This window comes from Symphalangus syndactylus, chromosome 4, assembly GCF_028878055.3.
Source record: "Symphalangus syndactylus isolate Jambi chromosome 4, NHGRI_mSymSyn1-v2.1_pri, whole genome shotgun sequence".
NCBI lineage: Eukaryota > Metazoa > Chordata > Mammalia > Primates > Hylobatidae > Symphalangus > Symphalangus syndactylus.
In genome coordinates this window covers 43,610,796-43,623,369 of record NC_072426.2, presented here as the reverse complement: position 1 = coordinate 43,623,369, position 12,574 = coordinate 43,610,796, and the positions used below count along the sequence as shown (strand labels likewise).

At 42.9% G+C, this 12,574-nt stretch overlaps 1 protein-coding gene across 1 annotated transcript in view; it reads right to left on the bottom strand.

The window, feature by feature from the left end:
- Positions 1-3,030: 3,030 nt before the first annotated feature.
- Positions 3,031-12,574, bottom strand: part of SUPV3L1 (Suv3 like RNA helicase) — a 28,971-nt gene continuing 19,427 nt past the window's right edge. The window contains exons 11-15 of the mRNA XM_055274529.2: positions 11,697-11,916; positions 9,634-9,714; positions 9,111-9,287; positions 4,178-4,326; positions 3,031-3,519 (exon numbers count right to left, since the gene is read on the bottom strand). Of these exons, the coding sequence (XP_055130504.1) occupies positions 3,105-3,519; positions 4,178-4,326; positions 9,111-9,287; positions 9,634-9,714; positions 11,697-11,916 (1,042 nt within the window). The 3' untranslated portion in view covers positions 3,031-3,104. The remainder of the gene's footprint in view (positions 3,520-4,177; positions 4,327-9,110; positions 9,288-9,633; positions 9,715-11,696; positions 11,917-12,574) is intronic.

The window sequence follows — 12,574 nt, the reverse complement described above, 5'->3', positions numbered from 1 at the left end:
TGCAGTGGTGCCATCTCAGCTCACTGCAACCTCCGCCTCCTGGGCTCAAGTGATCCTCCCACCTTAGCCTCTTGGGTAGCTGGGACTACAGGCGCACACCAACACGTCTGGCTAATTTTTGCTTTTTTTTTAGAGACAGGGTTTTGCCATGTTGCCCAGGCCAGTCTTGAACTTCTGAGCTCAAGCGATCTGTCCACCTCAGCCTCCCAAAATGTTGGGATTACAGGGGTGAGCCACTGCACCCAGCCAGGTTTATATATTTTAAAGCTGTGAAACAGGAGAGGGAAATCTCAGCATGATTCCCTTATCCATTTGCCTGTCCCATAGCAAATCTCTACTTTTCATTACATCCTAATAGGTTTGAGTTAGACACACACAGAATGACTACATCATAATTACAGACTCCCAGTTTTGAGTCATAAGAGACTCTAATTTGTGATGATAGTTTTATATATTTGTGATTTACAGTTACTTTTCAAGAGTTTCATTTTGCAGATTTACACTCTTCCACATATATAACATACAAAACATTACAAGTCACTGGATATTATTCCCAGTCATTTTCTAATCACATTTTATTAAATTATCAGGTCTGTATAGTGATAGGCTGAGATTAGTCTCTAAGCCCTAGTCCACATCCCATGTTTAAGTTCAGTGGAATCCATAATAATCCATGGAGGGCTCTCAGGCGAGTACTTCAGAATCTGTGAGAAGACTGCAAGGATAGGAAACAGCTGTCTTTCACAAAGAGTGACACGACCATAGTGAAATGGAAGTGAACGCCTGGAATTTAGCTGGCCCTGAAGCCCACAAAGAAAGATAAGTGACATGTCAAGCTTGTTGTAGAGAAGGAAGACTAGGCTGCTTTCTTGGTAACAATTTTAGGTACACTGAAGAGAATTCTGCAGGGCCACTCCAATTCTATCTTTCCTGTTTTGCTTCACATGCTGCCATCTTTTCTTTAGTCTCTTCTTCTAACCACAGTGCCCTCCTTTCCCTCCAAAGGAAGGAGACGCGAAAGGGCAAACTACCACTATTTATAAATGCTCGTTAGCTGAATGTTCAAGCAGCACCTCCCACCCCCACCTCTCTTAATTTGAGGCTTTAACTTTATTTATTTACTTATTTAGAGACAGGGTCTCGCTCTGTTGTCCAAGCTGGAATGCAGTGGCATGATCAATGCTCACTGCAGCTTCGATATGCTGGGCTCAAGTGATCCTTCCACCCCAGCCTCCCAAGGAGCTGTACTACTGGTGAATGCCACCACATCCGGCTAATCTTTTAAATTTTTTGTAGAGATGGGGTCTCACTGTGTTGCCCAAGCTGGTCTCAAACTCCTGACCTTGGTCTCTCGAAGTGCTGGGATTACAGGCATCTTCCTGCCTTGGTCTCTCAAAGTGCTGGGATTACAGGCACGAGCCACTGCGCCCAGCCACTTCTTTATTTAACATATTCAGGACTTTTCACTTGCCTTAGTTTTTAAGTGTCTTGCCTAAGTCTTTCTCTGACTTAACAACTCTGGCCCCCAAACTGGAGAAAATAGGAGAGTTAACAGCACTCTAAGTGATGTACCCCATCACTTGCATACAACAGGACCAAATCCACTATTTGGTTCAGTTCATAGATATTTCTTGTAACCATCTGGACAAGAATGATTATGTCTGCTATGGTGTAAGTCACAGGGGTAAGCAAATTCTAGAAGCTGCAGTTGCCCCACTGCAGAATATCAAGAGATAAGCCCTTCCAGGCATTTCACTAGTTTATCCATAAGCAAGAGGGAAATAGAGTCAGTGCCACCCACTCTGCCTTTATTTCCATGAAGGCAAAGGTCAGAATGAAGATTGTCATCTCAGTTAAATGTTACCTCTGAACTATCAAAGAAAAAAGCAGAGAGAGGTTGCAGATCTGGCTACATTCCCTCACCCAATTTGAGTCAAATCATATTTAATCCCTACCATGAGGTCAGCCCCAATTCAATAGTTGCTCAAGAAATTAGTTCAGTTGTCAGAATAATCTGAGAGCTCAATTCACAGCCCAGAGTGGACCCAAACCTTCAGGTTCATTTATATAATAAAATGCTTCCTGTGTGCCAGGCCCCTGTGATAAATGGCACGTAATTACAAATCTCCAAAACAACTCTAAATGAGCGTACTGACCATTTTCTTCAGATGTGAGATCAAGCCCAGAGATGGCAAGGCTACGAAGCTGTGATATGAAAAGGAACCACATCTGTCTAACTCCAAAGCTTCCACCTTTAAACCCCTTTTAGCCAGGTTTCTGAACAGGGTTGAAAACTTCATTGGACAAGTGTAGGCCACTATGCATCAGACTGGCCTTTGGACAAGGGAAGACCACCCTACCTAAAACAGCCCTTCCCTGCCACTCAGCATCACTCTTTCCTTATTCTACTTCTTTCTAACATTCATCTCTAAAATTACACCCATTCATCTCACAGACTGATTTTGCTCCTGCTATATTCCAGATACTGTGGATGCAGCAGTGAAATAGACTACAATCTCTGCCCTCACCGATCCGACAGGATTTATTTGTTAACCTGTTCCTATCTCTCCTACCAAATATGAGATCCATGAGAGTAGAACATTGTCAGTCTTGCTTACTGCATATTTCCAGCACCTAAATAGCCTCTGGTATATGGGTACAATAGACAGCAATGTTTGTCAAAGAGCTGCATCCACGACATCCTCAGCATGGCATAAGAAACTGGTCAAACAATTCACCAAAGTGATTTTATTCCCATGCAGAGTTCCTTATAGTGCGCTGTCTTAGTACTATCCTACAAATGGCCATTATATAAAGATTTAAATTAAACCTCTATGATATCCTAGTATTTTCTAAATGTTGAAAAAAAAAAACAAGTTTAGTCGTCAAGAGTGATTTTTCTGTGCAAAAAAACCCAAAAAACAAACAAACAAAAAAACACACACACAAACACACACACACACACACCAAAAATCCCCCGGTACCAGATAGCCACAATACTAGAGGAGGGAGTAAATGCATATGAGGAAAAAGGATTCAAAATAAATTTTTATTTGCAAAATTAAATAAAAAAAAAAAACACAGGAACAGAAAACTAGTCTGAATCAGGTTCCTTCTTTCTTCTCGTCCGTTTTGGATGAGTCCCAGACTTCTTTGTTGTGTTCAGTTTGTTGTGTCATCCACTCTTTTTCTAGCTGTTTCAGCATGTCTGGAGTGAGGAGTCCTTGCTGCACCAATCTGGAAGCAAGGGACAGCTCTCCTGCATCAGGGCTGGGTGGTTCAGTAGCTTTACTCCCTAGAGCTTTGGTGCCGCGCGTCCTTCTAGCTTGGCTCTTTAAGGTTCCTGACAATCGTGACTGGCTCCCTGATGGAAAGCCCTCCAAATTCAACAGCTTATGCGTCTCAGACATTTTAATCAATTTAGTGATATTGTGCACACCATCTTGGATAATACCATCTAGTTCTTTCTGGAGATCTCGAATAAGGCTGGCATCTGGAAACATATCCATAAATCGGTAGCTAGGAAAAAGACACATTAGCATTATAGCAACAGCTCTTATCGCAGTCTGGACAACTCTCAATGGCACACCTACATCTTGACATTGATTAATTCTAAATGTTCTTTTTGCAAACTCTCTTCAGTGCCTTTGCTCAACCTTGATTTCTGCCCCCACACACCCGAGGAATATGTCATCCTGAGGGTGGGTCGGCACTATACCTCAATAGACTGTGATATACTCCTGGAGAGGGACATGCCCCTCCTTTGAGAATCACTGGCCTAGAACAGGACTTCTCAAATGATAACGTACAAGTGAATCACCCAGGGATCTTGTTAAAATGCAGAATCTGATCAAGTCAGGGATGGGCCTGATACTCCTTAGTTCTAACAAGCTCTCAGGTGATACCAATGCTTTTGGTCCAAGGACCATCCTTTGACCAGCAGGAGTCCAGTGGACCTTCCTTCTCACCTAGCCATCTTAACTAGAATTGCAAGAACTCAAGTCATTTTTGGAATGGGTATAAACCATTCCATCAGTTGAACTGCCTTTATGGACAACAGACATAATACAGAGTATCTTGCAAATATGTCCATAATTTGAAATAGAAAAACAAATTCATAAAAACTTTAATTTGTCCACTAGAAAAATGAGAGCACATAAAGGAAAAATGTTGGTACCTTAGCCACAGGTAAAGATCCAAGACATCGTGGACAGCTTCAAGATCCATGAGGTCTTTAATATTCTTAGGTGGAACTAAAGGCCATCTGATGTATCGGCGTAACCATGCAAAGGTCAGGGGCTCATTCCTGCTATACTGCCTGGCAAACTGACAGAGAAAGAGGAAAAGAGTTTCAGAGAAGTGTCAGAATTCCCTTAAGTCTATAATTAGAAAGAGAAAAAAAAGAAAGCAAAACAAAACATTAATTGTGGTTGTATTTCAATAGACAGGTGGTTTCTTTTCTCCTTTATACTTTTCTACATTTTAAAGAACATTTAATACTTTATAAGGCCAGGTACAGTGGCTCATGTATATAATCCCAGCACTCTAGGAGTCTGAAGCGGGTAGATCACTTGAGCCCAGGAGTTCGAGACCAGCTGGGGCAACATGGAGAAACCCCATCTCTACAAAAAAACACAGAGTTAGCTGGGCATGGTGGCATGTGCCTGTGATTCCATCTACTCCTCAGGAAGCTGAGGTGGAGGATTACTGAGCCCAGGGAGGTCAAGGCTACAGTGAGCCATGATCGTGCCACTGCACTCCAGCAGAGTGAGACCATTTGGAGAAAGAAAAAACAAAAAAAAGATGACTTCCTTCTTTTTCTAAAACCAGGGTAATAATATGTGCAGCAGAAGTTCAAGGGCTACTCTGGGCACACTACCTATAGGGTATCCCTGCTCCACACGGAGCAGTTAAAAAAAAAAAAAAAAAAAAAAAAGAAGCTGTAGAAGGACTAACTGTCCAGGGCCTAAGTCTGTTAACTCTTATTTAGGAATATGTGATGTTCTAAGCTATGGATAGACAGTACCTGAACACTCCTATTTCTATCTCATTATGTAATAGTCCTATAACCTCAAATACAAGCTTAAGTTTCTCTATCTTGTTAATGTCCTCCCTTATTTTTTATTTTTTTGAGACGGAGTCTCGCTCTGTTACCCAGGCTGGAGTGCAATGGCACGATCTTGGCTCACTGCAACCTCCGCCTCCTGGGTTCAAGTGATTCTCCTGCCTCAACCTCCTGAGTAGCTGGGATTACAGGCGCCCGCCACAACGCCCAGTTAATTTTTGTATTTTTAGCACAGACGGGGTTTCACCATGTTGGTCAGGCTGGTCTCAAACTCCTGACCTTGTGATCTGCCTGCCTTGGCCTCCCAAAGTGTTGGGATTACAGGTGTGAGCCACCGCACCTGGCTGTCCTCCCTTATTATACAGAAACCCTCTGAGGTGGCCTGGTGCAAGGCTGGTCAGAAGTCAATCTTGGATCTGCCTCCTGCGAGCTGTGTGGCTTTGGCCAAGTCACCACTCTTTGCTTCAGCTTCCTCATCGGTGACGTGAGACACCACAAGACACTGCTGGGGAATGTGCTTTCAAAACCATGTTGCATTCCAGACATTAGGCAATATTATACATCACCTGTACTACAGAAGATAGACATACAACCACACAGCAAGACCCCTCAAGCAAGAGTTTAAATAAAACCTTCAGCTTCAAGATTCAAGCTGATTTCAAATGATTCATTTCCTAATTAGGGGAAATTATCTCTAAATGCTTAACCTAAGCAAGGTTAATACTTCAGAGAGGAAGAGCAGTTTTAGATCAACTGTGGTTAAATAATACCACAATTTTGTTAAATTCAGTCTGGTCCACTCTGCTAAGTTTAATAAATGCCAAGTAGGATAGCCATAAAGGGTAGAAATGTGACCACACTACCTGCTAGACAGGACAGGCCAAGCATGAGTTCTCAAGTTATAAAGCAGTGGCTCTATTTTTTTTGGCCACAAACAACTAGTGGAAGCCCAATACATAAAAGAGCTAAGTAAGGAGCTATGCAGAGAGGGCAGGGAGAGATGCCCGCCCATCCGCCCATCCATCCATCCATCCATCCAGCCAGCCAGCCAGCCAGCCATCCATCCAGCCAGCCATCCAGCCATCCAGCAGCTGGCCCTAAAGGAGCTCCATGGAGCACAGCTTCCAAATCACAGTCCTAAGGGGCATCCTAAGTCATTAATGTGATTGAGCTCTTTCATAGTTCAGTAATGACAAAGATCAAGAAAAAAGGAAAAGCCTCTAGATTTCATATTCTAATTTTTAAACAGAAAACACATGGAGCGGCCGGGCGTGGCAGCTCACGCCTGTAATCCCAGCACTTTGGGAGGCCAAGGCGGGTGGATCACTTGAGGTCAGGAGTTTGAGACCAGCCTGGCCAACATGGTGAAACCCCATCTCTACTAAAAATACAAAAAATTAGCCAGGCATGGTGGCAGGCGCCTGTAATCCCAACTACTCGGGAGGCTGAGACAGGAGAATCGCTTGAACCTGGGAGGCGGAGGTTGCAGTGAGCCAAGCTCATACCATTGCACTCCAGCTTGGGCAACAGAGTGAGAGACTTCATCTCAAAAAGAAAACACACCGCGCATCATGGCGCGCACCTGTAGTCCTAGCTACTCAAGAGGCTGAGGTGGAAGGATCACCTGAGCCCAGGAGTTTGGGGTTACAGTGAGCTATGATTGTGCCACTGCACTGCGGCCTGGGCAACATAGTGAGACCTTATCTTAAGAAAACAAGCAACTGTTGACCCGCACGTTCCAGAGACTCCCTACATCTTAATAAAGAGCTTCTATTCCCTAGAATAGCCGTTTAAAGGACGGTGTGAATGGGGCCAAGGCCATGGGACTGAGTTCCACCCAGGTCAGTTTACAGCAGTTTTAAGACTCTTCCATAAACTTCAACCTTATGCTAGCTAAGTTTTTCACAAATGCCTAGAAACTATTTTCTAGGTAAACATCTGGACATGGAAGATCTCTAACACATATTATTAAGAGAAAAAAAAGGCAAGTTGTGAGTAATTCATTAAGATAGCATTGATAGGGCTGGGCACAATGGCTCATGCCTGTAATCCTAGCACTTTGGCAGGCTGAGCGGGTGGACTACTTGAGCTCAGGAGTTCATGACCAGCCTGGGGAACATGGCGAAACCCTGCCTCTACAAAATATACAAAAATTAGTCAGGCATGGCACGTGCCTGTAATCCCAGATACTCAGGAGGCTGAGGCACAAGAATCGCTTGAACCCAGGAGGCAGAGGTTGCAGTGAGCTGAGATGACACCACTGCACTCCAGCCTGAGCGACAGAGTGACTCTGTCTCAAAAAAAAAAGAGACAATTTTTTATGAGGAAATGCACCCTCACAACAAATCTAGTGTTTCCACATGAACATGCACGTAGGCAAACGCAATGAAAAACAGTCTGCAAAGATACACACAAACTTACACAGGGAGTTATTTCAGAGGACTAAGATTGGGGAGTGAGCCACATTTAAGCTATCTGTAATGTTTTCATTTTGTATAAAGAGAATGTACTATTTATGTAATTTTTTTTAAAAGGGCGGAGTCTTGCTATGTTGCTGGAGATGTTCTCAAACTCCTAGGCTTAAGCAATCCTTCCTGCCTCGGCCTCCCAATGTGCTGGGATTACAGGCATGAGCCACAGCACTGGACTATTTATGTTATTTAAAAAATAAGTTTAGAGCTAGATTTGATTAGAATATAGCTCATATGCAGAATGCTCAGGCCTACAGAGGAAATGGCAGTGAACTTCAGTGAGTCAGGACAAGATTCAGAGAAGAGGAGGCCTTTGGGTTTAGTGGGGTGGGGAGAGCATGCAAAGCAGAGGAAATAGGGTGGGAGGTGAGAGAACATGTTGTGTTTATAAGGTACATACAGTTCTGAATCGCTTCCCTCACTTACTGTTATAGTGTAACCACTTATGTAGATTTCTTCATTATAATCATAATTATCATTGCAATGTCTTCCTAATATCCAATCAAGTGGATATGCCATAATGTAGTTTACCTTTTCCCTCTTGTTGGACATTTGGATACTTTCAAAAACATTTTTAATAATTAAAATATTAGGCTGGACTAGGTGGCTCATGCCTGTAATCCCAGCATTTTTGGAGGCTGAGGCGGGATGATCACTTGCCTCCAGGAGCTCGAGACCAGCCTGGGTAACAGAGAGAGATCTGTCTCTACAAAAAATACAAAAATTAGCTGGGCATGGTGGCACATGCCTGTAGTCCCAGCTACTTGGGAGGCTGAGGTGGCAGGATCACTTGAGCCGGGGAGGTTGAGGTTGTAGTGAGCTGTGATTGCACCACTGCACTCCAGCCTGGGCAACAGGGCAAGACCCTGTCTCAAAAATAAAATATATAAAATAAAATAAAAGTATTGTTATGATAAACCTTGGTAGAGTTTTTTTTTTTTTTTTTTTTTTTTTGAGACAGAGTCTCGCTCTGTCACCCAGGCTGGAGTGCAATGGTGCGATCTTGGCTCACTGCAACCTCTGCCTCCTGGGTTCAAGTGATTCTCCTGCCTCAGCCTCCCAAGTAGCTGGGATTACAGGTGCCCACCACCATGCCCAGATAATTTTTGTATTTTTAGTAGAGACAGGGTTTCATCAGCTTGGCCAGGCTGGTCTCGAACTCCTGACCTCAGGTGATCCCCCTGCCTCGGCCTCCGAAAGTGCTGGGATTACAGGCGTGAGCCACTGCGCCCAGCCTTGGTAGAGATTTATGGTTCACCATAGTCCACTGTCCTTCCTGGCCCCCAGGAATCCCGTGCTTCTCAGAAGTCAGAGATTTGCATCCCTACCCAAATGAGTTAAAAGGGGCTAGAACCCTGGCATGGTGCTCATACAAGACAGTAACCCCTGGCTCAGTGCTTTACACTTAAGAAAACTGAACACTATTGCTACTGTTAACCCCTATTTAAGTTTTTACAAAGTCTCTCATATTACAGAGTACTCTTCTAATTATTTTATTTTGAATAACAAAGTACTGTTTGGGGAAACTGCATCAACCGGAAGGCACTCGAAATAGCTTAAAGATAAAGGCTTACCTGTAACAGTGAAGAACACACAAAAGGCTGCTTCTTGTTGATAGGGGCTGTGCAGAAAACATACCTCACTCGCAGACTTAGTGGAATATGCTGGATCAACTCTGCAGAAAATTTAAAGTCAGCCATATTGCAGACAAAATACTGCCCATCAACTTGTGAAAAGTCTACAAAAATATCCTGGGGAAAAAAGACACGAAATTACTGGACTGCCTAAGTGAATTAAAATGAACAATGAATAACATACTCAAGTCTATAAAAGACAATCTCTTTAATCCAGAACAAACTTCCATAAAGGCTTGCTTTAATCACTCCCTCATATCCTTCCCCACCTGAAATACTGAGAGGAAATTCCTCAGGACTAAAGTCCCAAAAGATTTTGAGAAAAAATTTTCGCTTGTAAAATAAATTTTATAAATAGCAACTTCTCAAAGGCAGACTATCCATTCATGCTCATGAGGTTAACCAGTAATCACTTGACATATCAACATTTTTAGGAGAGATTTGAAAGGGAGTTTCCACTTACAATGAGATTGGAAAGTGTTGCATCAGGGAGATGGTAGGCAAACATTTCAATCTGCTCAGCAGTTGGATGAAGACCAGCTGCCTTTTGGTAAAAGAAAAAACAATCATAAGCTGATTTTTTTTTTTTTTAAAAAGGACAAATTTTCTTAAGTTATTGCATGATAAAGTCCTATTCAGGCTAAGCTCTCACCAAATAAATACAATCAGGCTAAACTCTCACCAAATGAAGTAAATGCCAAGAATTTGAGTAAAAGAGAAAAAATATCATTTTACCATTTATTACCAATTAGAAAAGTTGATGAGATGATTTAGTAAAAATGACAGATTATGGCCACTGAGAAATTAGTCTTTTGCTTACATTTTAGTCATATTTCTAAAGCCTATGATGATCTGGCAGCATATAAAAAATGATTTTATGGGCTGGGCGCCGTGGCTCATGCCTGTAATCCCAGCACTTTGGGACGCCGAGGTGGGTGGATCACGAGGTCAGGAGATTGAGACCATCCTGCCCAACATGGTGAAACCCCGTCTCTACTAAAAATGCAAAAATTTGCTGGGTGTGGTGGTGCGTGCCTGTAATCCGAGCTACTCGGGAGGCTGAGGCATGAGAATCATTTGAACCCAGCAGGCAGAGCTTACAGTGAGTCGAGATCGCGCCACTGCACTCCAGCCTGGCGACAGAGCAAGACTCCGTCTCAAAAAAAAAAAAAAAGATTTTATGGCCAGGTGCAGTGGCTCATGCCTGTAATCCCAACACTTTGGGAGGTCAAGGTGGGAGGATCACTTGAGGACAGTAGTTCAAGATCAGCCTGGGCAACATAAGGAGATTCCCATCTCTACAAAAAATTTTTTAAAAATCAGCCAAGCATGGTGGTGAGCACCTGAAGTCCCAGCTGCTCAAGAGGCTGAGGTGCAAGGCTCTCCTGAGCTCAGGAGACTGAGGTTACAGTGAGCCGTGATCATGCCACAGCACTGAAGCCTGAGTAACAGAGTGAAACACTATCTAAAAAAAAAAAAAAAAAAGGAAAAAAAACCTGTTTTCCAGGGTAAAACCATTTTCCATGTCTCAATTCTCCTCACTGAATTAAAATGAATGAGAAAAACCCAGTCACTTTAACCAAGGCAATAAAACTAACATACATACATACATCTAGAAAGACATGAGAACATTTTTAAACTGGAAGTGAGTTCTCTTTAACTACACATTACAGCGTTAGGACATGGCCACAGGTAAGTATAAGGAATGAAGTATGAAACGGAGAGAGAAAGTGAATGAAAAAGACAAAGAGGAAAAGAGGCAAGAGAGATTAGTCATAAGGGAGGGAAGAAGAGTCCAAGACATGAGATGCCCGGGAGGGAAGCAGGGAGGTCACAGGAGCCACCCACGAACCTAACTGTACTGCTAAGAAGTTACAGAAATGATTCCAGGACAGCCTTCTCTTGGAAGCTTCTCCCTGCATGCTTCTCCCTGCATGATCTCATGTCTATATTCCCCTTCATCTAGTGTCACAGACAAATGAGATAAGCCATGTAGGTGAATTTTCCAGGGAACTTTAAATTTTAACTATTACTAGAAAGTTTGTTTCAAATATGTACAATTCTAACTCATTAACCAATATTAACCAAAATTTAACCTTCTCCTCACTGGATGAAGTTGTATTGCTTAAGGCTGTTTTTGCCCCATGCTCAAGGGTTTCGTCTATATTCAGGCTTCTGGTCATTTTTCAGTCCACTAATGTAGCTCTGTGTGCTCAGCTGAAGAAATTGCTTTCCTCCCTGTTCCTTCCCGCTGCTAGATTCCGGAAGGAAGTAAAGGCAAATCAGGCTCACTAGACTTCGTCAATCTGGACCTTCACTTACATACCATTCTCTGATCAAAGGATCTCTGTGGCTCTCCAAAGCAGTAAAGTAGGGCTTTTTTTAATGCAGTTTTCATAGCACAAAATTTTCTTTCACTTATGTCTGTATCCAGAAATGTGTCTGAGGTGAGAGTCTGGATGGTGGGTGAGGGAAAGAATGACTGTCCTCCACAGAGAAGTAGTTAATTAACATGTTACACCTTACCCTTATAGGATCCACAGGTCTCTTCAAAATTTCCTTTAATAAACTGAGATCTTTGTGATTCATTGTTGTAACCTCTCCTTCTTTAAACCGCGAGCTGAATCTGCCAGCTCTGCCAGCAATCTGCAGGGCTTGAGAGGTTGTGATTGGTTCTAGTTCTTTCTCTCCCTTTTCATTGATACTGGGCTTTATAAGGGAGTAAAAAATAATTCTCCTTATGCTCCTGAAACAGAAATAAAAGTGATCCTGCAGACTGTATGAAAAACCCTCCAATACTTGCATAATGCTCACTCCAATACTAGCTTAGGTCCTCTTGCAACCTTGACTGCCACTTACAAAATTAAGGAACGTCTAGCACAGTGGCTCACACCCATAATCCCAGCACTTTGGGAAGCTGAGGCAGGAGGATTGTTTTGAGGCCAGGAGTTCAAAACCAGCCTGGGCAACATAGCAAGACCCAAGCCTCTATAAAAAATTAAAAACATAGGCTAGGTTCAGTGGTGTGTGCCTGTAGCTCTACAGGAGGCTGAGGCAGGAAGACCGCTGGAACCCAGGAGTTTGAAGCTGTGGTGAGCCATATCACACCACTGTACTCCAGCGTGGGGCACAGAGTGAGGCTCTGTCTCAAAAATAAATAAATACATAAATAAATAATATTTAGGTTTAACACTGTTACCATTTAGAGATAATAACTAGCCCCACATGCATAATAGGCACTCGGACATCTGACTGAGAAACTGAAAATAAAGTGGCATAGTACAATAGGTTAGCAGTAGTGGAGGGCAGCATTCAAACGTCCTAGTGTGGGCCGAGTGTAGTGGCTCATGCCTGTAATCCTAGTACTTTGGGAGGCTGAGGTGGGAAGATCACTGGAGGCCAGG